This window comes from Periplaneta americana, chromosome 9, assembly GCF_040183065.1.
Source record: "Periplaneta americana isolate PAMFEO1 chromosome 9, P.americana_PAMFEO1_priV1, whole genome shotgun sequence".
Classification (NCBI taxonomy): Eukaryota; Metazoa; Arthropoda; class Insecta; order Blattodea; family Blattidae; genus Periplaneta; species Periplaneta americana.
Genome location: NC_091125.1, coordinates 47,062,246 through 47,085,162, shown reverse-complemented (window position 1 = coordinate 47,085,162; position 22,917 = coordinate 47,062,246). Strand labels below are relative to the sequence as shown.

At 33.5% G+C, this 22,917-nt stretch overlaps 1 protein-coding gene across 4 annotated transcripts in view; it reads left to right on the top strand.

Annotated features, from left to right (window-relative positions):
- The window catches only part of DNAlig3 (DNA ligase 3), a 590,685-nt gene that overhangs the window by 331,419 nt on the left and 236,349 nt on the right, over window positions 1–22,917 (top strand). For all 4 annotated transcript variants that reach the window (XM_069834626.1, XM_069834625.1, XM_069834628.1 and 1 more), the window contains exons 10-13: window positions 14,458–14,613; window positions 19,413–19,544; window positions 20,692–20,771; window positions 22,677–22,764. In XM_069834626.1, coding sequence (XP_069690727.1) covers window positions 14,458–14,613; window positions 19,413–19,544; window positions 20,692–20,771; window positions 22,677–22,764 — 456 coding nt within the window. The remainder of the gene's footprint in view (window positions 1–14,457; window positions 14,614–19,412; window positions 19,545–20,691; window positions 20,772–22,676; window positions 22,765–22,917) is intronic.

The window sequence follows — 22,917 nt, the reverse complement described above, 5'->3', positions numbered from 1 at the left end:
TTGAATTCAGGACCTGAAACAGAGGAATTCCAATAATTTATCAATGTTATAGAAGCAGTGGTGTACTAGAAAAGTGAATAAGATCTGTTTAAATTTTTGGAACACAGTTATTTCTTTCAGGTAACTAGGCAAACAGTTATACATTTGATAAATGTTTGAAATGTTCATAAGATGAGAGACCAGACTTTATAAAGGTTCCAATAGTATTTGACTCTTACATGCTTTCTGGCATAAAACAGCGTATCTAAGGGAAAATGTTGTTAACAGTAAGCCATATACTCACAAGGTGGCTTTCAATGACCCCATGTCGAAACATTCCCTCATAAACAATTGACTGCTTATACTAAGTGTAAGGGTGTGATAACGTATTTGGAATGTTGCATTGAAGAACAATTGAAGAGTAATTGAATTGCCATAATCTGTAAATCACTACCTTATCACATGACATGAGAGACAAAGTCATGCACTTAATATTCTTCACCAACTGAGTGAGTGGGTTACTCAATTTTTCGATTATGATTTACTCTCATCATTAGAAGAACCAATAAGGAATGACTTACCCCTTTGCAGTTTTTAAATATAATGGACTGTTTTCTTTCATAGTAAATAAAAAGATTAACGCAGCCTGTCAATTCTACACTGTGACTAAGGGACAGAATGCTAATATTCAGACTGAATACGTGTGTGTTTTTGTAGATGAGTTGGTGACATGCTGTTGCCAAACTACACAGACTTTCAGCCTAATTTTCTGTTAACAATACACTTAATTGCAAAATACATAATAGGATTTTTATATATTTTAACTTATTGTTTTACGCTGTTAAATCTGCAGAATTATATCATTTTCATTCTTTATTGTTTGCCTTGTATAAAATCAGCTCTGCATTAAAAATTGAATTAGGATAAGAGCAACTTAATTGCAGACAATACATTTTATTACTTCATTGTTCCATTTTCATCTTCTTGGTTATATCTTTTACTTTCTCCAGCCCCCATCTCCAAATTATCCAAGATAATCAGTACTGTAAATATACCGGTATGTGAAAATCACAACACTAAATTTTATACATTTTCTAATGTACAATATTACTGAAAATCTTAATCCTTTAGTATGAAGAATACAATTCAGTTCTCTATTTCGTGAATTCAAATTCCAGTCATTGTTCTTTCTGGATAAAAAACCTAATACAAGTTGTGACCAAGCAACATCATATTGGGTTACAATAGCAATTTAACGCTTAATCTAAAGAGATCCATTATCTGTGATATATTCCTATTCATATCACTTCGTTGCCACTGATGTAGCTCAGAAAAACTTGAAATATATATGGATGGTAATAGATCTTCCCAGAGATCTTTTTCTTTTGAAAGTGTTTGATTATACCTCCTTTACACTTCTGCTTACCTCTGATTGAGGTTTTGGCTGATATGTACATCTATTATCAGGCAGTACATCTCACTTAATGGTGTATGTCAGGGGAAGAACAATTGTTTGTATTCGGTACATCTTAGTCTGATTAGTGAAATATGTTACTAGTTAGTGATGTATGTAATGGAGGAGAAAAGGAACTGGCCACTGGCTTAGTTGTCTCATGAATGATGCCTTACTGCCACCACTTATGCGGTTCTATCCTGTCTTCAGACAGTTGACTAAACAACAGCAACACTTCTGCTACTATTCATATGCACCACATGTCCTGTCCATTGTAGTCTTTTGGCATTTACTACTGTAGGTTTGTGATTAGAGGTCTGCTGTGTAATTCATGCATGTTATTGTTACTTGGAATTTTTTACTTATTTTAGTTGAATCAAAAATTGGATCGAAAATAGTCTTTTCACACTTTATTTTCGAACAATACCAGTTTATGTTTTTTTCTGTTTTGTTAGGTTCCATGTTTCAACATCCTACAATAATATTGGCTGTATTATTGTTGTGAATAATATAAGTTTCAAGTTCTTTGTTATAAATTTAGATGATAGCATTTTCTGAATGGCATAAAAGCTTTGTTTGGATTATGTAGGAATTCATATTTCCTGTCATTGAAACCTGTCTATCGAAACACCAAATGTATGGTAAACAAAATTGGTGATAGGCATTATCCTTGTTATACTCTTTGATTTATAGCTATTTCTCTCATGAATTTTCTTGCGACTCTTGCTGAATATGTGTGTTTAATGAACAATTTCTGTTGTAAATTTCAGTTATTTTCAACATGTTAGATATTTAAATTCAGATTATTACGATCCCGAAGCACTGAAGTACTAGGGTCATTGATTGAACCTCCTACATTCAGATTATATTTTGTAATGTTTTCAAATTTTTGTCGTCAGGAGAAACAGCCTTCAGAAAAAGAAGAAGCCTATTACTCTAATACAAAATAACAAAGAATAATATATACCGGTAGTATATGTATATGACACTACAGGAAGAGTGATTAATATTAAAATATCGTCCTTTGAATTAACCAGAAAGTGAAAGAGATCAGTGGACACAGACATCGAAAATAAAAGCAGAATATTATAATGAATTTAATTAAAGGCTAAAAATCTCAAGCATTATTACACAGCATTAATTATTGTGAAATAAAAAAGAAAATGGAAAACATTAACATTAGATGTACCATAGTCAATTATAATGTATTCAGATAAATTCTGAAGACTGGAGTCTATAATTTAAATTTAAAATATAAACAATTGCAATGCACAATGAATGAGATTTGAATATTCAATGTCTTCATGCAAAATAACAATTATGATATGCATGCCTTAAGGAGTAGCTTACATTTTGGATACCGGAATACGTATATGTCCCCACTTCGGTAATCATCATATGTATTTTTCCTCACTGAATATATGAATGACAAGATGTTTCTTTTCAGCCCAAAACTAATGGTGATGAAGGAAGAGAGAAAAATGAGACTGAAACAAATGGAAATGAACATTCAGACAATAAAACGAAGATAGCGAAGAAACGAAGTGTATCTTCTGATAATGATGACTCTCAAACTACGAAAAAACCGCGCATTATGAAGAATGGCAAAAGTGACAGTGAAGAAAAGGAATCTGACCCACAAAAAATAAATTCACAGGAAACAGAAAATGATACTAAAGAAGAACAAGAAGAAGATGATGAATATACAATTTTTGGTAATTACGTGGCACATGAGATTCGTTCTTTGACGTGTGAAGAAAACAAGAGGGAGTTGAAGCGCATCATACAGAAAGCCATTATTGATATGGGTGAGATGGATGACAAGAAAAATGTTCCCGACTCCCAGCCATGAGCAGCTGACCGGTTCCATGGCCTTAGTACAAAATTTTGTGAAAGACGATGTCGTTGGTGTTCCATGCATCATGTGATTCCTAGATGTTGTGAAGTGATTGTTGAAGTATCCAGTAACAATAATAAATGTATACGTACTTCTTGCTACGATAAATATGAAGGACACTACTGGGGAGAAACATCGATGAATTTGAAAATTTGAAAACTTCTATTTACTTGCTCATACATGACTGATTTATGTTAAAATGGATATTAATATTAGCTAAAAAAGAATAGCTAATTTTGTATCTGGGTAATTTCTTTAATTGTCTCTTGCTGTTGGATAAGCTGGTGAAAAATAGTAGATGACTGATTTATCACTTTTTATTTTATAAGAAGCAACTTTGGATTTAAAAGTTCTTGATGATGTTTTCAAATTACGGACGAAATAATAATTCTTTATAGTAAATCATTTTTCAATGTCTGTTTTTGCTGTACAAATCTAAGATAAATAAAATTATACACTTGTCCATTTGTCGATTGTATCTGCATTACAAAAAGGGGGGGGGGGGATCCTATCTGAATGTAGCATTGTAAATGACTTTAAATGAATGATAAAAAGTAACTTGGTTATTATAGTAGACAATGTTTTTTATACAACTTAATTACATACATTGTTATTATGCAAACAAAAACTTTGTTCTCTTCTCTCCTTCAGATCAATAAATATAAATGCAAATGTTTTTAATACTCAGATTTTGTGTTAATTCCATTCTGCTAGTCTGAAACTTCAATACTTATAGTTTATTAAAAGTGTACTTGTAAGGAACAAATAGAATACATAAGTTCACAGTGATGACACTTTGTATGTATATTTATCCACAATATGCGTGTTACAAGGTAAGAATAATAAAAGCAATAGTTATTGATATTTGTTAGCATGCTTTTTTTTATCCTTATACGGAGGAGTGACCCGAAGGCTTGCACTGCAGCCTGAGGCTTATTGTGCTTAGATACCACTCCTATTTTGTGAATGATTAGAATAAGAACAAAGAATAAAGAAAAAAAAACAGTGGATCAGAAACATCCTATAATTTTATCAAATGGAATAATAAGTGTATTTTATTTATTTTATAATAATATTTATTATAATCATTTCAAATTTATTTTTTATTTGAATGATACTTTGACATTAAAGAAATTTTAGAATTGCTCACAAAACTCGAGTCTAAGTCTAAACATTATCAGTACTAGAAATTTTAGTACGAACATTAATGAGAGTTTATAATTGTTTAGTGGTGTAAAATGTAAACATTATATATCGTGGTATATAATTATAATATGATCATTTCAGTAGAATACCCTAAATTAGTTTATTTTAAGTTTGTGATTCATTAACTTGATTAACACTACATTTTATGTATTTTCTTCAATTAGGAATTTTGAAATTCATGTGTTGCATGTCATATTTTCTTGCTTCATCACCCCATCCCCTTTTCCCTAAAAATTGTAACTTATATGTTACTATAATCATACATTTTTTTGGTTATACATGATTAATAAATATAGTTGTTTCCTGTAATGCTTTACATGCTGTCAGAAAATATTAACTACATACAACAAATGATTGAGGGTTACACTTCAATTCTCATAAATAGAATAAAGCTCATGGTATGGTATCATGAACTTTAGTTAATTTCTCCTTTAGTCTATTTAATAATTCATGTTTTTTTGTATTTTGTCCCTGTCAGTGCTTTGGATCTCCTCTGCCATTAACCACCACAATTGATTTATTTATAAATTATTTTTTACGTCTTGAAGAAATTTTTACTTAAAAGTACTACATAAGTTTTTGAGAATTGTATGCACATCTTTCCTCTGAAAATGAAGTATTTGATCATTCAAAAATTACTTCAGACTTCAAGATGTTACGAATATTGTAATATTTGAGGTTTAAAAAACCCACTGTGTTCGTCAGCAAACAATTAGATTTGTTTTCGCAAAACATTGGGAATATGTCTGCCCTTCTCTTGTTCAGCAAACACCATTCTTTCTCTAACATCATGCTCAGCATTTTGCAAACCATTCTTTGGAATATTCCCAATTTCTTGTGAGGTAGCATCTTTCAGTTGCTGTAAGAATGTTGGGTGTGCCATGAAAACTCGTTATTTAAAGTACTTTCATAAGCAAAAGTCGGCCAGATTGAATCTGGAGATCGTGGGGGCTATATTATTGGAAAATATCTACTGATAACATGATTGCCAAAGTTCCATGTAATTAATTATTTTGCAGGGTTCTAGATGTGGGATGGCGCACTATCTTTGTGAAGATCATGTTTACCAGGTCGTAATTCTTTAGCCTATGGGTGACGAAGTTCTGTAACAAACTGTAGTAGTGCTCCCAATTTCTGCGACTGTCTTTATTATTCCATTGTTTTCTTCGAAGAAATATGGATCAATGATGAATTGTAAAGTGAAGCTGCACAATACTGTGCCTTTCAAGTCATGAAAAATTTGTTTAATTGAAACCTTGGGGGCATTTTCAACCACATTCTGCAATTATGTGTGTTAACTCCACCATTAAGACAGAAGTGTGCTTCTTCTCTCCAGAAAACTTTGTCAGAAGTGACAATGCCATTTCATATAGACTGAGTTTCAGTGGATCATGGTCCATACTGTATTGCAGCACTTCTGTTCCTTTTTTACTATGAAACAAAGTCTGAAACAGAAGTGCAACATTTGTTTAGACATCATTTTAATGTTTGTCGCATGGCAAGGTGACGTTTCAGAATACAATATTGAGTGAGTAAATGTGAAGAAATTTGGTAGTGTATGAGATGTGAAATATAGAGCTCCATGAACAATGTGTATGCCCGAGAACTTAGAGAGCTTTTGAATGCAGTCCCTAATGCTCAGCACACCAGCAGTTCCGTATTTTAGGCGTGAATAGAAAAAGTTTAAGCCTCTTATTAAAACAGATACATTTTCATCCTTAACAAGATTCAGATCACTCAAAATCTTTTTAACAGAGACAAGGAAGCACGAGTTACTTTCTGTACTGCCATGCTTTGTTTGCTATGAGGAAACCTAGAGATATCTTCAGTAATTTGTTCATTACCAACGAAACCCATTTCATCTGTCGGGTTAGTCAACAAACAGAGCATGAGATACTGATCACCAATGAACCATAAAGAACTGCATTAAATGCCGTTGCACTCCTCTGAAGTGATAGTGTGGTATGAAATCTGTGTTTTTGGGATTGTAGGACCTATTTCTTTGAAAACAACAATGAAGAAACTGTTACTGCAAATGTAGATTATTAAGTTACCATGTTGAAATATTTTATCGAACCACACTTATGAAGGACAACTTGGCATCGATCTCAAAGCCCTTTATTTTGAAGAGGCTGGAGCAGCAGCACACACCACTTGATAAAGTATGGCCTTTGTTCATGGATTGTTCAGATATGTCATCTATCATTTTTGAAACCTCACTTGGCCTTCTTGGTCACCAGATCTTATCAGCTCGGACTATTTTTCTGTAGGGATTCTTAAAAGACAGTGTGTTCCGTACACACATGACGACCATTCAAAGTTTGTATGCTTTTGATGATAAATGTTATATTTCAATCCACTGATAGGTACTTTCACTCATTTTTCCTGATTTGCATTCCATTATTTATGACTGTTTGAAACATGTCATTCACATTGGCACCACTGTGTACTATAATATTTATAGATTTAAAGTTTGAAGTGACTTTTGAGTGATCTTATATATTAACAAAGAGGACATTGTTTTGTTTTTCCGAAATTATTCGCAAGCAACATAACATTACTTATTCATATTTCTTCATTATATGTTAACATATATTCATGGCAATGTGAACTTCTCCACTATTCTCCTAGCAGAGAGGGAAAAGTTTCACTTTCTGTACTTCTCACATGATGACGTAAGGAAGGCAATAAAGCGTATTTTGACCAAAGCTGAAGGAGCAGTTCGGATTGGAATAAAGCTGCTCCAGAAAATTATCGACGTAATACTACCATTGATCCACATTGTTAACGCCTCACTCATAACCTTTACATACCCTAGACTATGGAAACAAGCCCTCATTAGACCTATTCCGAAAAATAAAATTCTTGATCTCCAAACAACTATAGATCAATCAGTATCCTGCCAGCTCTGTCAAAAGCACTGGAGCGCATAGTACATAAGCAACTGACTGACTACCTCAGTGAGCATCCCTTACTTGATGACTACCAGTCTGGTTTCTGATTTGGACATAATACTACTACTACTGCCCTTTTAAAAGTGATTGAAGACACTCAAGAAGCCAGTGACAGAGAACTACCGCACTGACAATACGAGACTTCAGGAAAGCTTTTGACACAGTTAATACGAATCTCCTTTTATGTAAACTTAAAAACTACAATCTTTCTAATAATGCCATAGCTTGGTTCGATTCCTATCTTTGCGAATATCAACAATGTGTATCAGCCAGTTGTCACTCTTTCAATTGGTGCACCATAAAGGCCGAAATCCCTCAAGGCTCGGTTCTTGGGCCATTACTTTTTACGCTTTCTATAAATGACATAACAATGGTCTTAACATATTCTAAACACCACCTGTACAATGATGACTCTGTGATCAGAATTAATGAAGATCTAGTGCAAAAATTTAGACTCAGACTAAATACAGACAAATTGCAAGCTATAATGATGGGACGCCAACGAGCATTAAACAAAATAAATCTAGCCACCTTATCGAACACGAAAATAAATAATACCACAATTACATATAGCAAAACAGTAAAGAATGTAACAATATATTCAGATTCAAATTTAACTTTTCAAAGTCAAGTGATTTACACATATAAGAAAACTTTTTCTATAATTTATTCCCTAAAACACTTGACCAACGTTCTACCTCTTAGCCTCAAAAAGAATCTCATTCAAACTTTCGTGATGCCCCACTTTAATTATTGCGATTCTCTATTCACGAATCTGAATATTGATCTTGCCCACAGATTACAGTGTGTTCACAATATCTGCGTTTGTTTCGTTTGTAACATTAGAAAATTCGATCATGTAACACCGTCACTAGAACTGTTGTCTTGGAATCCACTCCCTCTGATTGCTATTAAAAATCATCCACACTGCGACATCTCTTACCTAGCATCTCGTTTTGTTTACCTTTCACTACTTCGAACCCGGAACATGTATCTTCTCTCTCTATTCCTCTGCACTGAACATCCTTCTACCCATCATCTTTCAGGATATTGGTTCCACACCTCTAGAATTCTCTCCCTGACCATGTCAGAGACTATCGGACAATATCTAAATTAAAATTAAATAATTACATTCTAGTTCATGAATTTGTTTATTAAACACCTGTCAGGCTGCGCAACTTTGGTTTAACCCATAACATACAATAAATATTATACCTATGCTGTTGTTAGTTTAACCTTAATGTGTAATGCATTTATCATCATCATTATCATCATCATCATCATCATCATTACTGTTATTGTTATTTTTTTTGTATTAGCTTAATAAGTGCTCTATAGTGTTCTTTGACCCTGTTGACTCTCTATAGGGCTTTAATTTCTTTGTATTAATTTTGTCAGTGTTTGTATCTTTTTTATTTGTGTGTGCTCTCTGGCAGGATGAAAGAGAAACCTTTATGGTCTTAATCCTGTCAGATTAAATAAATAATAAATATAAATAAATAGCTTCAGAAATGGGAACACTGTGAAAACTAAAAATTCTCTAGTACCCTAACCTTTCCCTTTTGTTTTTTTAAGTATAATTTGCATTGTTGTATTCGTAATGATTTATTATCATTTTTGTTTGTGTCTTTATCACTTTCTTTGCATGTTTCAGTTATTATTCATGGTATCTTGTTACATGTATTGCTGTTATGCTTTTATTTTCTTTCACACTTTTTCATTGAGAAATAAAAAGAATTTTTATTATTTTATTATTCTATTTACAATTTTGTAGCAGAGCGAAAGTGCACAGTAAAAAGATGAAAACTTTCACGTAGAAGCTAATGGACATACAACTACCATTAATGTTATTATAGCAATCTGCTTTAAAAAACTGAAAGTTGAAATTTATAAAACAGTTATATTACTGATTGTTCTGTATGGTTGTGAAACTTGGACGTTCACTTTGAGAGGGGAACAGAGGTTAAGGGTGTTTGAGAATAAGGTTCTTAGGAAAATATTGGGACTAAGAGGGATGAAGTTACAGGAGAATGGAGAAAGTTACACAACGCAGAACTGCACGCATTGTATTCTTCATCTAACATAATTAGAAACATTAAATCCAGACGTTTGATATGGGCAGGGCATGTAGCACGTATGGGTGAATCCAGAAATGCATATAGAGTGTTAATTGGGAGGCTGGAGGGGAAAAAGATCTTTGGGGAGGCTGAGACGTAGATGGGAGGACAATATTAAATTGGATTTGAGGGAGGTGGGATATATTGGTACAGACTGGATGAATATTGGTGAGGATAGGGACCGATGGCGGGCTTGTGTGAGTGCGGCAATCAATCTCTAGGCTCTTTAAAAGCTTTGTAAATAAGTAATAATACTACAGTTCAACAAGTTTGTAAAAACCTTTCTGAAGAAGATATTTATAAATTGTCTACCTTGAATCTTTCTTATTCTGTTCGGTAATTTATTAAATTGAATTACACCTGTTAAACAAGGATCTATAGTATTACAGAATTTTCGTGTAATAATCTGAGTTCTATCGTTTTAGGTGTGATTATCTCTATTTAGACAATTCAGTTCAGTTTTATTGATCACCAGCAATACTACCTATATACTTGGTACAGTCATTAAGTTCTAAGACTTGACGCCTGGAGGGTAGGCTCCCACAAGAATCTGGATGTATCACAAGATGCCACATAACACAGCATACATTTAAACAGAACCACATCCTCCCTCAAAATAGTCTCCATTGGCCGTTATGCACGTTTGCCAACGTTGGTATAGCTGCTGGAAGCACCGTTGAAAGATGTTGGCAGGAAGGTCCCGTATGGCTTCTCTTGTGGCAGTCATGTCCTCTTCGGAAGAATGAAATCTACGCCCACGTAGGGTTGCTTTCATGCGAGGAAAGAGAAAAAAAATCGCATGGTGCGAGATCAGGTGAGTACGGAGGGTGTGGAAGAACTGTCACCTGTTGTCTTGCAAGTTCCTCTTGGACAAGGACAGAGCGATGTGCAGGGGCGTTGTCATGTAGCAACTGCCAATTCTTTGTACGCCATAGCTCAGGTCGCTTACGGCGAATTGAATCTTGTAAACAGCCAAGGATCTCTTTGTAGTGGGTTTTGTTCACAGTTGCACCTTCTGGGATGAATTCCATGTGAACAATTCCATTTGAATCAAAAAACAGTTCAAGCATCACCTTGCCTTTTGACCTGTCTTGTCGCGGTTTTTTCTGTCGTAGTGATAACTGCGTTTTCCAGGTGGCGGATTGTCGTTTCAGTTGCGGATCGTAAAGGAAACACCAAGTTTCGTCTCCAGTTATTATCCGGTTGAGAAATGTCGCATCATCGTCAGCACTACTGATGAGATCACCACAAATCGTCATGCGATCATCACGTTGGTCTTGCGACAGGATTCGTGGCACACTGTGCTGGGTAACACGAGACATGTTCATGTCATCAGACAGAATTTTGTAGCAAGTACCATGGCTGACCCCTACTGTTGCTGCGATATCGGTAGACGACTTTGCAACTTCTTGGATCTTGCATTCAGTTCGAATTGTTTGTGGCCGACCAGTACGCACATCATCTTCCAAACTGTCTCTTCCTTGCAAAAAACGTCGGTGCCACCTAAACACAACACTGCGTCCTCACCGTAAACTTGCTGCATCATATGAAACGTTTCGGCAGCAGTTATGCCTAATTTCTGGCAGAACTTGATGTTTGCCCGTTGCTCAAACTGTGACATCTCGGGTTCCGACGTGCGCATTCAAATCACCGTCACAACAAAGACCGTAGTTCTGCTTACAGTTCATGCACTCAACTGTCTCTTGTTGGGTCGAGAGACTAACTGACAAGGTATCATACCACGGCGCCACCTATGCGCTATAGTGCACCACAACGCCACTATGCACTCAGTATTAGAACTTAATGACTGTACCACGTATTATATTAAATAATTCACAAGAAGAATCCATTCTCCTTAACTTACAAATTATCCTACTATGCACAGCAAGACCTTTTGAGATTAGCATGGGTTAAAACATTTCATACTTCAATACTATACAGTATGTGTTTCTATACCATAATAAATCACTCATTATGTTACAATCAACATATCTACTCATATCGTGCGTCATACACTTCACTACCCAATGGGTATGTAAGGATTTAACATGGAAAACAATGATTTAAAAATATATATGTTTCACAAGATTATTTTATATTCTTAATAGGTTCAAAGGAATTAGTTAAATAAAATTCTCCTCTTCTTCTTCTTCTTCTTCTTCTTCTTATCTTCCTGTTGGGGTCCTCTAGTCCATTTGGAATCTAGCATCCCAATACAGATGAGAGATCATGCCCTTCTACTGTTTTCATGGGTCCAGTTTAACACAAGAGTGATGCTTGTTGTTCATTGGGTCTTGACTGTTGCGAAGTACGCAGAGGTCGGAGTTTGAGGTGCCAATTTTGTGTAGATGTTGCTGCAAGTAGTCATGTCCATGAGAAGTATAAGACAATATTCATCACTCTTTTAACATTTTCATACTATGAAGTTTTTTTTAAATTGTATTATATTTTATATATACCCCCTCACATAGAACACAGTGACCAGCTAGGAACAGGATCTGTACATAAGTAAACTGTTGGCAACGGAAAACAAAACTCCGAAACTGCTGTATGACAAATTGAAGTATATTACTCTTTTAACACTTGAACACACTGAAGTTTTTTAAATTGTGTTTTATGCATTTAATTAATTCCTCCGAACCTATTACTTCTTCTTTTTACTCAGCACTACAGCCCTTGGTGAATGCTGGTCTCCTTTGCAATCTTCCTACATACTTTTCTTCTTTAATCTTCTCTCCCCATCCTTTCACATTCATTTTTTTAAATCCCCTAATATTTAATAACAGTTCATCCATCTTAATCTTGATCTTCCCTTCTTTCTGACTGAATATATTTTGACTATCATAATCCTTGTAGCCATGAAATTATCACCCTTTCTCTCCATATGATGCAGCCATTGTAATCTTTGGGATTTTACTAATCTCATTATCCTCTCCCTTTATTATTTTGATCAAGCTCTCTATTATAGTGACTTCTTCAAATGCCATTCTCCATGATAGGTCTATAGCCGTCACAGAGGTGTAGTGGCTAGAGTGTGGCCTTATAATTGTATGAACCCGGGTTTTATTCACGGCATATCCCTGATTTTTACTTGTATTGAGTAACCTCTTGATTCAGGTTACACAGGGATTTTCTCCAGGAGCTATGCTTCCCCAGTGGCATTCCAACAAATCTCTATCATCATCTGATCTCATCGTGGATGTAGTGTAGACCAGCCTCTTATGGCGCACCCTGGGCCACTGACTTCACATGGGTGAATGACGAAAAGTCAAGTGCCTGCCATTAGAAAAAACTTGATTGGTCAATGAATCTTCCTCAAGATCTTCATTTCGAATGGTCTCAACTGTGTTGATAATTTTTTCCCATTTTACCTTTTGGTATAGTAGATGGCTACAGGTCTTATTAGGGTTTTATATAACTAAATTTTTGTATTCCTAGTTATTAATTACTTCAAAGCATTTTAATATTTGTAAAATAGGCTTTATTTCCTGCTTGTATTCTTTCAACTGGTTTTAGCTTCATTATTCATTATATTTCTTAAATATATGAAGTTTTTTTACTACATCGAATACTTTATGCCCAATTTTTAAATCTTGTGGTTTTCTTTGTACTTTAGATGTTGACACGACCATATTATATTACATTTTTCTCTCATTAGCCATTAAACCAATCTTCTCTGCTCTTCTTTCCAGTTCTTCATAAACTTTTACACTGTGCTTACTTTCTCTTATTAGAATGACTATGTCATTAGGACATGCATATATCTCACTGATTCTGTTAAGAATTGTGCTCTTTGATTCAGGTCTCTTAATCTATAATTATATTCTTTTTTCTGTGATCAGTTTCGCTGAAGAGATTGGAAAGCAAGGCCAAATGTTTGGCATTAGACAACAACAACATATCTGAATGTATTAAGAAAATAAATAAATTGTTAGTGTATTGCAATGTATTTTAAGTTCCTTAACATTTTTCCTTATACAATTTTTCTGTGAAACAAACAAGGAAGATAGTATTTACAAAAATAATTGATTTTCCATGTTAAATACCTTTGTGTAGTGAACTGTATTACACAGTGTATTTTTTAAAATATAAATTCCCCTACTCATTTTACTGCATACCATTCGTGTTTAATGTAAATTTGTTAAATGGCATTAATGTTTTATTCATTTTTCTTTCATCACATATTTACTTTAGTTCTATATTTCATTTGTTTTCATTTCAGTTAAGAGTCTGACACTAGTCTACCTAAATAAACATATAATATAACTGTAAGAAGTACCTCCTCATATTTTCAAGGTACTTAAATATTTCTATATAGTTATTTGTCTTTTTCTTAATGTTTATTCTTTTCAACACTGTGTATGTAAGGTGTATTACATTATATTATTACATTTATCAACATGAATTCGTGATTGTACGTGGTTAGCTACTAATTTAGGAAGTGCTGTCAGAAATAGTGTAAACGTTTTCTTGCAATAAAGGTTCAAGTAAAGTTAGTAAATTCGCTACTGGTATATTTCTTTAGTTTTTAATTTTAAAAAGGGATGTTGTTTTGTTAGCAGCTGACAAGATCTTTATATACTTCATTGGATAATCGTGCATGACGTTTGTAATATCAATTGATATCTTTTGTCTGATAAATGTATTTGCAATAAATATGTTGCTTTTAATCCATTCTTTTGTCATTTTTTATTAATAGTCTATTTCAAATGTAGCTCCTATACATTTTAAGTTTGGATCATTTCTGTACTATTTAATTATTGCATACTTGAATTTTCTGTTTCTGCTCTCTTAGCATACACATCACAGTTTTAATAAACATTAATTAATTTATTTATATTTTTATTTCAGGCTGAAGCATGTAAGTCGGTTGAATATGCAATGAAAAAATGCCCAAATGGAATGTATTCGGAAATAAAGTATGATGGAGAACGTGTGCAAGTGCATAAGAAAGGAAATGAGTTTAAATATTTCTCACGAAGTTTGAAGCCAGTTCTACCACATAAGGTAAGGATATAAACATTAAAAGGAATTCACCAAATGTCGGTTCTCAGTACATCGTATCTCACATTTCTTTATAATACAATAGCCGTCCTCTTTGATTTCAGTTGTAGTATTATTTTTCTTCAGAATATCCCTTTTTTCAAATACAATTTCTTCATTTTTTTTATCCTAAATTAGTAGATTAAATTGTCGTATCATATATACACCACAGAAAAGAAACTAATGTTCATAACACCTTCTCAGATTTTATCTGGTAGGATCTGATGTTCTTAGATCAAATTCGGTGAGCTACGTCTCATTTTTGTAACCATAAACAGATGAGAATGCTAACGTCGCATTCTGTAATGATGAAAGGGTATACCATATTTACTTGCGTAATTCTCCTTCCCCCCCCCTCCTTTATTTTTTTTCTAAATTCGGAGTCTAAAAATGAGGAGGGAGAAATTACGCAAGAACTGTAAAATATCGAGAATAAACTGGTATAAATCTATGGTGTTGGATGAAGGGAGATAAGTCGCAAACATTAGTTTTGAGATAAATGAAAATTAAACTTGGGACACTTATTGCAAATAATTATTTACATAAATAAAACACATCAAATACTAGTATTCTTTTGTTCTTTGCACATCCACTTGTATAATTTAACTTGTGTATCCATTTGGGGAACAAAACTCCATTTGCACAAAAAATGACTTTTCCCCTTTATTTGAACACCATCGAAATAACATCAAAGAATTCATCTACCAATAAAATTGATGTTTAATACTAAGTAGTTAGAAATATACATACACATATATACACAATTTCAGTAATTATGGACAATTTTGTGGCTTTTCTTTGTACCACATTGTCAGTTCTAATGAGAGAGAGAGAGAGAGAGAGAGAGAGAGAAAGGGATAGGGGGGGAGAGAGAGATAAATTGACTGGCTGAGAAGAAACTGCCTACTGAAAGATGCACTGGAAAAAATGGTAAACAAAAGAAAAGTTCAGGGCAAAAGAAGATATCAGATGATAGACAGCATTAAGGTACATGGATCATATGCGAAAACTAAGAGGAAGGCGGAAAATAGGAAAGATTGGTGAATGCTGGAGTGATAGACCTTCTCTTGGACAGAGCACTATGGATGAATGCCTTTAGCCTGACCTTGACTAATCTCAGATCATGGTGGTAAAATTTGCTCGTAAAATATTCTTATCTAAATTAATTTATTAGTTACGTAAAGAAAATAAAGGTACATATACAGTATTTTACACTCCACTACTTTCAACAGACAACAAATCCAAATCATTTTCCTTGTTGTCAGAGAAATCATAAACGTTTTTCAATATAGGAGGGATGAATAAAAAAAGTTGGGTTTCCCACTCTTGTTTTTTTTTTTCTATACTTGGAATCTCCACAAAATACACTCTTGAAGGGGAAAGGAGTGTTCAATTTTGTTCGAAGTTAGGGGGAGAAATTACGCGAAGAAATAAAATTCTGAAAAACATATTCTAAAAAGGAAGTCTGTGTACAGTATCAAATGAATAATCACCGTTATTTTCATTGCATAAGGTGGGCAATAAGTCACCATACAGCTATGAATTGCACAGATGCCTTTAATATAAATGACAGTATAAATACTTGGAACACCCTTAGGGACGTACATTTTGGGAGTACTTGGTTTGTGGCACATATCCAGTACAAATGTGTTACTTTAATTACTTTTACCGACCTTTTATTGTAAGCATTTCATTACTCTCGTGTGTAGGTCATTCTATATTAACGTCTCTTGTCTTAAAAGCAAGAATGTGTAGGCAGTTGGAATGCTGAGGGAGGAGAAAGTACAATACCATACTCTGCCCCTTAGCGGGAGTGCACTAATAGTTTCCTCAATACTATGGACAGTCTCTGATCTTTCGTCTTACAGAACACGTCGATGGTCGCATAAGTAGTTCATTTTGTGCTATTTTTAGTGGAGTGTACATGTAGTTGTAACGGGGAATTGTATATATTTAAGCTGTAAGGGTCTTCTGTATCAAGACCACTTTGCCAGCAGCCAGTGAAGTGACAATGGGCTAGTATAATGTGGCAGACTGACGACGTGGTGTTTAATTTTGCGATCCAATACTCCTATAATATGGTGGTACAGTAGGCCCATTTAAGTTTGTTCAGAGCTATGACAAAAAACAATGCCTTAAGGGAACTGCTAGAAAAAACATTTTCGTTGTGTCTGCCTCATGAGAAATTAAATATTGGGACAAAAGGTCGATCTGTTCCACCATTACACAATGTAGAAATTAATCCTAAAAGCAAAATCGAGCAGTATAGGTACTAGGCATTTTTGCATTTCCCATTGTGATAAGATATTGATTGTTAGGATGTGAAACTTCAAGCCGATTGTTTTGTTGGTCATGTTCATTCATTTATCCAGTGCTCAGCAAAAACATTCTAAGTCGCAAACTACAGCTAAAACTTTCTAAAAATAACAGTTGATCTGCTATTTGACGACCAACAAGGACATCAGCAGGTATAAGAGCCTGGTTAGAAAGATTAGAGAAGTACTGAGATGAAGAAGAATTGATGCAAGAAAATGTATTTAGTTAATCTGGAGCTTCCATTCAGGAACCATGATGAGTCATCAAGCTCTTAGAATAGAGAAAGTTTCTTTGAATTTCTTAATGTGAAAAAGAAATATGATCCATTTTTTTTAATTCATCTAAATTCGTCCAAAGTTTTTAGAAGAACTTCGGCTATCATACAAAATGATATTATAAAGTGCATTTCTTATGTCGTAGAGACAAAATAAGAGAAGAAATTAATTCAGCTACATTTGTTTCAATAATGCTTGATGAAATGTCTGATATTCTATATAAATCACAACAATCCACATTTCTGTGCTGTGTATATGAAAGCAAAATATGTGAAATATTTTTAGGGTTTTGAGATGTTAGTGGTAATAGGAATTCTGATAGATTATATTCTTGTGTACAGTATGATTAATGACTTTGTAATTGAATCGGTGGTTTTTAAAATGAACACACTTTTTTGGAAAATGACATGTTGCTGTTTCTGCATTCTGTAAGCTTAGACCTATCATTTTATATGCAAAAAGCACCAGTTCAAGGTTCACTATGGTTTTAGTATGTGGTTGAATATTGCGTTTGTTTTGAAATAGGTTCAGTCCCGGACTCATGCCCTCATTAAAACAAATGGCTGGCACTACATGGTGGTCGTATAGTGAATCACTGCCAGTCCCACAGTTCCACATACCAAATTTACTAATGTATTACATGAAGAAAGCTGTACTGTTGATTATAAAGCTTGGTGGGAAAAATTTTACAAGAAGAAAGTTTTATCCACAGAATCCTTAGGAAAGAAAATTCCAAAAAAGAATAAAGTGAAGTTTCAGATTTCGAAATATTCTATGTTTGAATGCGAGAAAGGTAATGAAGACCTGTGAATTTGTTGACGGAATGACATTCCATCACTTTAAACTAGCTAAACAGGACGTCATATCTTCACCAACTGAAAAGGCATACAATGATAAGTGTCCAATAAACAAAAAGAAAATTGAGAACATTGTTCAACTGAAAAAGTACATCCCAGGTGAGCACTTACCCTTTTATGATGAGATATGCGATTGGCCAACCAAGGATGGGGAAGACGAGTGAACTTTTTGTTAAAATAAAATTAAGTAACTTTACTTTGAAGTAAATACATTTCAGACACTTATAAGATGCTACATGTTCTGTTCATTTAGTGTTCAATATTGTTTCATGAAAAAAATAAACAGTATTTATGCTTTCATTTTGAAAGTTTTAAAAAAGGCATCAGTCCACTCATTTCAAACTTCTTTTTACGGGCTTACCATATGAGTTAAAAAGCTAAAACCAGCATAAAATGCAGATTTATGATAGGCAATAGCCAAAAAATTGCCCTTATACCAAAACTAAAACCTCTGTTATATTACAGATTTTTTTTAGTTCACCAAAACTTTGATCTTGCGGACTTATGCCCTTTTCAAACAACTGATTCAATTATACATAAATTAGTAGGACAAAGTTTTGATGTAGCCTCAGTAATGAAGAATCACGTAAGTGGCTTACAAACGCAAGTTCTTGCATCATATCCCAAGGCTGACTTCACACACTGTTTTACTCTTGTTTTAATTCTTGTTTTACAGAAGAGCTTGTCAATAATCAGAGTGTGTGTGTGTGTGTTTTTTTTTTTTCAAACATGAGGTGACCTTTCTGCTTTTTTCTCAAAATCTTCCAAAAGAACACATACTTTGCCTTTCAAGAGTTTATAGAGAAGAGACTGCTGACAGTAACTGCAACCAGATGGAATTTCACGTATAGACTTTCTCATATGTCAAAGAACACAGTTGTTCACCATTCTGATAACTGTGACAGTGATACAGTAATAAAATCTCGTTGCTTTCTGGCAATATTTATTTTGGAATTATTTTCCAAGTTGTTCAATTACATCATGTCTTGTGGAATTTTTTGCATCATATCCCATATATTTACGGATGATCCCTAATGTCAAACTAGCCTATTATCAGCTTGCAAAAATAATTATTAAATTAACTATTTATAAAATATAACGATTTTACATTATCAGACAAATATAATATTGGCTATGTTTGATGGTTGTGTGATATAACTAGCATTCATTAAGAATGTGTGATTTTCAAGATAATACAAAAGTACAATATCTATTTGAAGTACTAGAAATCAAACTCACTTCATCCAAAATCATTCAACCACCCAGATTATGGGTCAAACTTATAATGTTCTTGGCTTCAAATTATTTTTTTCAGATAAATACCTTCAAAGACTATATTCCGAAAGCATTTCCATATGCTAAGGACCTTATTCTTGACAGTGAAGTGCTACTAGTGGATGTGAAAACAGGAAAACCACTGCCATTTGGGACTTTGGGTGTACATAAGGTAATTTCAATAAGTAAATTTGTATAAGCATGTGTGTGTGCGTGTTGATAACTTGCAAAGATTAAGGTGCGTATACACTTGCGAGCTGAATCTGTAATGTAACCACTCGCGAACCAGATTTGTATAATTTCAAGGGAAAAATTGTTCCAGGGCCAGGTATCGATCCCAGGACCTCTGGCTGAATGCACCAGCGCTCTACTGACAGCTACCCAGAAACACTGTCTCAATTTTTTCCCTTATATCCACACACCTCGAGTGGGCTGTCAAGATGCCAAACACCCACATTGAGTGCACACAGACTCAGTGTGACTTGAAATTGTGGTTTTCTGTTAACGTATCTAGAGTAATATATATATATATATATATATATATATATATATATATATATATATATATATTATGCAAATCTAGCTTTCAGGTAAAGCTCCCTGTGAAGCATACTTTAATAATTTCAGGGGAAAATCGAATGAACTGCTATTCAGAATCTGCTGTGAGTCAGTTTTTTCGACGAACACAAAGAGGAATATTCAGTTCAAGTTGGAACAGCATCGAGGCAGGACTACTGTTTGCGAGCATCTTAACGAATTACAGCAATCATTGCTACTGATAAAAGTTTACAAGACAAGTGCCATTTTATGGGATCCAAAACATATTAATCAGAGAGTGAAAATATGTGTATTCTTTGGAAATTTTAAATCCTATTCTACTCAGCAAATTCTCGAAATCAAAAGGCGACATTCTCGTAAAATTTGGACTTCATATTTCAACATCAGTTCCGACCATTTTTATACATTTCAATTCGCCATCAGTGTTGGGATTTTTATTTTCCTCCTATTCAAACTAGCCATTATTAAAGCCGCGAAAATTACCAAGTTTCCTTAAGAGAAGACAACATGACCAAAATCTACATACCTTGAATTTTACTGACTTTTGCTCAAATCAAGCTCAACTGTTCAATGGTTCGTTGAAGATCCGTTGCAGAATGGCTGTTACATTACACTTTTGGCTCACAAGTGTATACGCACGCACTTTTACATTTTTATGTGACATAAAAGTTCTGACATGTTTGAATCCGTAATTTTAATAAGTTATAGAATGTTTGGACACTGTCTTGTTGTCACATATCTGAAAGTTTATTTTGTTTCAGAAACATGCCTTTAAAGATGCGAATGTGTGCCTTTTCGTTTTTGACTGTATATACTACAATGGTGAAATGTTGCTTGAAAAGTAAGTTATCGTTTTAATTAGTAATTTCCTCATATAACTGTTATTTATATATAAATTAGCAATTATAACGCTTTCTAAATTATGTTTGTTGTGTTTTCTCACTTACGACAATTTTATTGTTGAGGATTGATCGAACCTTAGTGTAATAATACAATTATTGTTAAAAGTGCTGTAAGTTTGAAATTACAGTTTCTCCAACTTCATCCAATTGAAAACTATCAAGAGGATTAATTTATATTTTTGAAATGTTGAAAGATACTTCTAGTCCATCAATTTTCAGTGATACTGATTTTGCAGTTTGTCATTTATTTAATTAATGTACAACATACCTAATGTAACTTTTCATACTTTAGGTTAGGTTAAGTTAATTAGCATAAGTAACCGTTTTTTATGTGGGCACCAATTTTTTGTTTGTAATGGTGGTTACATCACCCACTCACGTAAACCCCCAGTATGACTGGAAAGTCATATAAATATGTGTCCTAATATTTTCAAAGTTACTCTAATTTGAAGTTGTAAGTAAAATACCTTTTTTTTCTTCAATTTTAAGTGTAAAAGAATGTTATAGGTAGGGAATGAACTATTCAGAAGTATTATTTCTTTAATTGACTATAGTTCTGAAGCTAAAAATGTGTCGTTAATTGCTTTGTACAGATTTTTTTTTTTGCAATTTTTTTAATAAAAATTACACAATTCTTACGCACTTATCACAAAAATTGTTACAAATCATACGATTTTAGGAACTTGATTCTTTATAGTTTAATTATGCATCCTAATGTACGGTCTTTAAGAATTTACAAGAGGGGCGTGATTTGCAACAATTGTTGTGATAAATGCGTAAGAAAGATGTAATTTTTAGTTAAAAATCGAAAAGAAATTCTGTATGAAGCAACTATGGAATTCAAACACATGTTTAGCTTCACAATACTAGCTAATTGAAGAAATGATACTCATGAATAGTTCATTCTTTTTCTGTAATATTCTTTTACTCTTAAAACTAAAAAATAATGGTATTTTACAAACAAATTCAAATTAATGTAACTCTGAAAATATTGAGATTAGGACACATGTTTATATGACATTTTTTGCTCAAAAATCATCGGAAATAAGCTCTGTAAATGACGGTGAATCCTCGTGAATGACTCTGTATATTATTACGTATCATATAGGTAAGATAATAAGTTAAAACAGGTCTTTGTGTGGAAACTGGAAATGTGTTGTAACATGGCATAAACTTGACCTTAAAACGAAAAAATTTAAACCACAATATCAGCCCTATTTGTTGCTTAAATAATGATAAATATTTAAGAAATGAAAATATGTTCAGTACATCTGACATCATGGTTTAAATTCTTTTCGGTTGTATGATCAAGTTTACCCCAATGGTCAAATTTATCCATTTTATAGTATGGAAAATAGGTTCATTTCAGAGGAAATAGAAAGGGATTATGCAATATAGCCACCCCATAAGATCTTTCCTAAAAATTCTTGCCTCTCCCCCAAGCAAAAACTGAAATAACACCCCTTTTCGGATTACAGTCCACAAATTCAATTAAGGAAAAAAAAAAAGCTGTCCGAATTATCATGCGTTCCGAATTAGCAGGGTTTCGACTGTACTTAAATGAATGCATAATATAATATAATAATAAAACAAGATATGGTAAAATATATTAGTAATATTCTTTAAAAAAAACAGTGAGAGAAACTTAAAAACATACGAACATAAAGGTTACCGGTAACTTATAAAAATATTTCATTTCGTCCCAAATTAAGTACGTGCGCGCGTGTGTGTGTGTGTGTGGGGGGGGGGTGTGCGTGTGTGCGTGCATACGTGAAAGGAAGAGGAGAGTGTGATATTTCGTGTGTAAATATTGCGTGTTTCTCTTCATACTATTTCTGTTGCAGACCAATTAAAGAAAGACGACGAATATTAGAAGAAAATATGGAAGAAGTTCCAAATCGTATCATGTTTTCAGAAATGGAAGAAATTCACGTAAGTTCTTACATTATCTTCGCTTTTGTCAACAATACGTGAAAGATTTCATTTGTGGATGAAATATATGTGTATGCGTGTCTGTATAATATAATAAGTAGGCTAAATTTAAAAACAATAACATATTATATTGTAAGAATCTACCTGAAATAG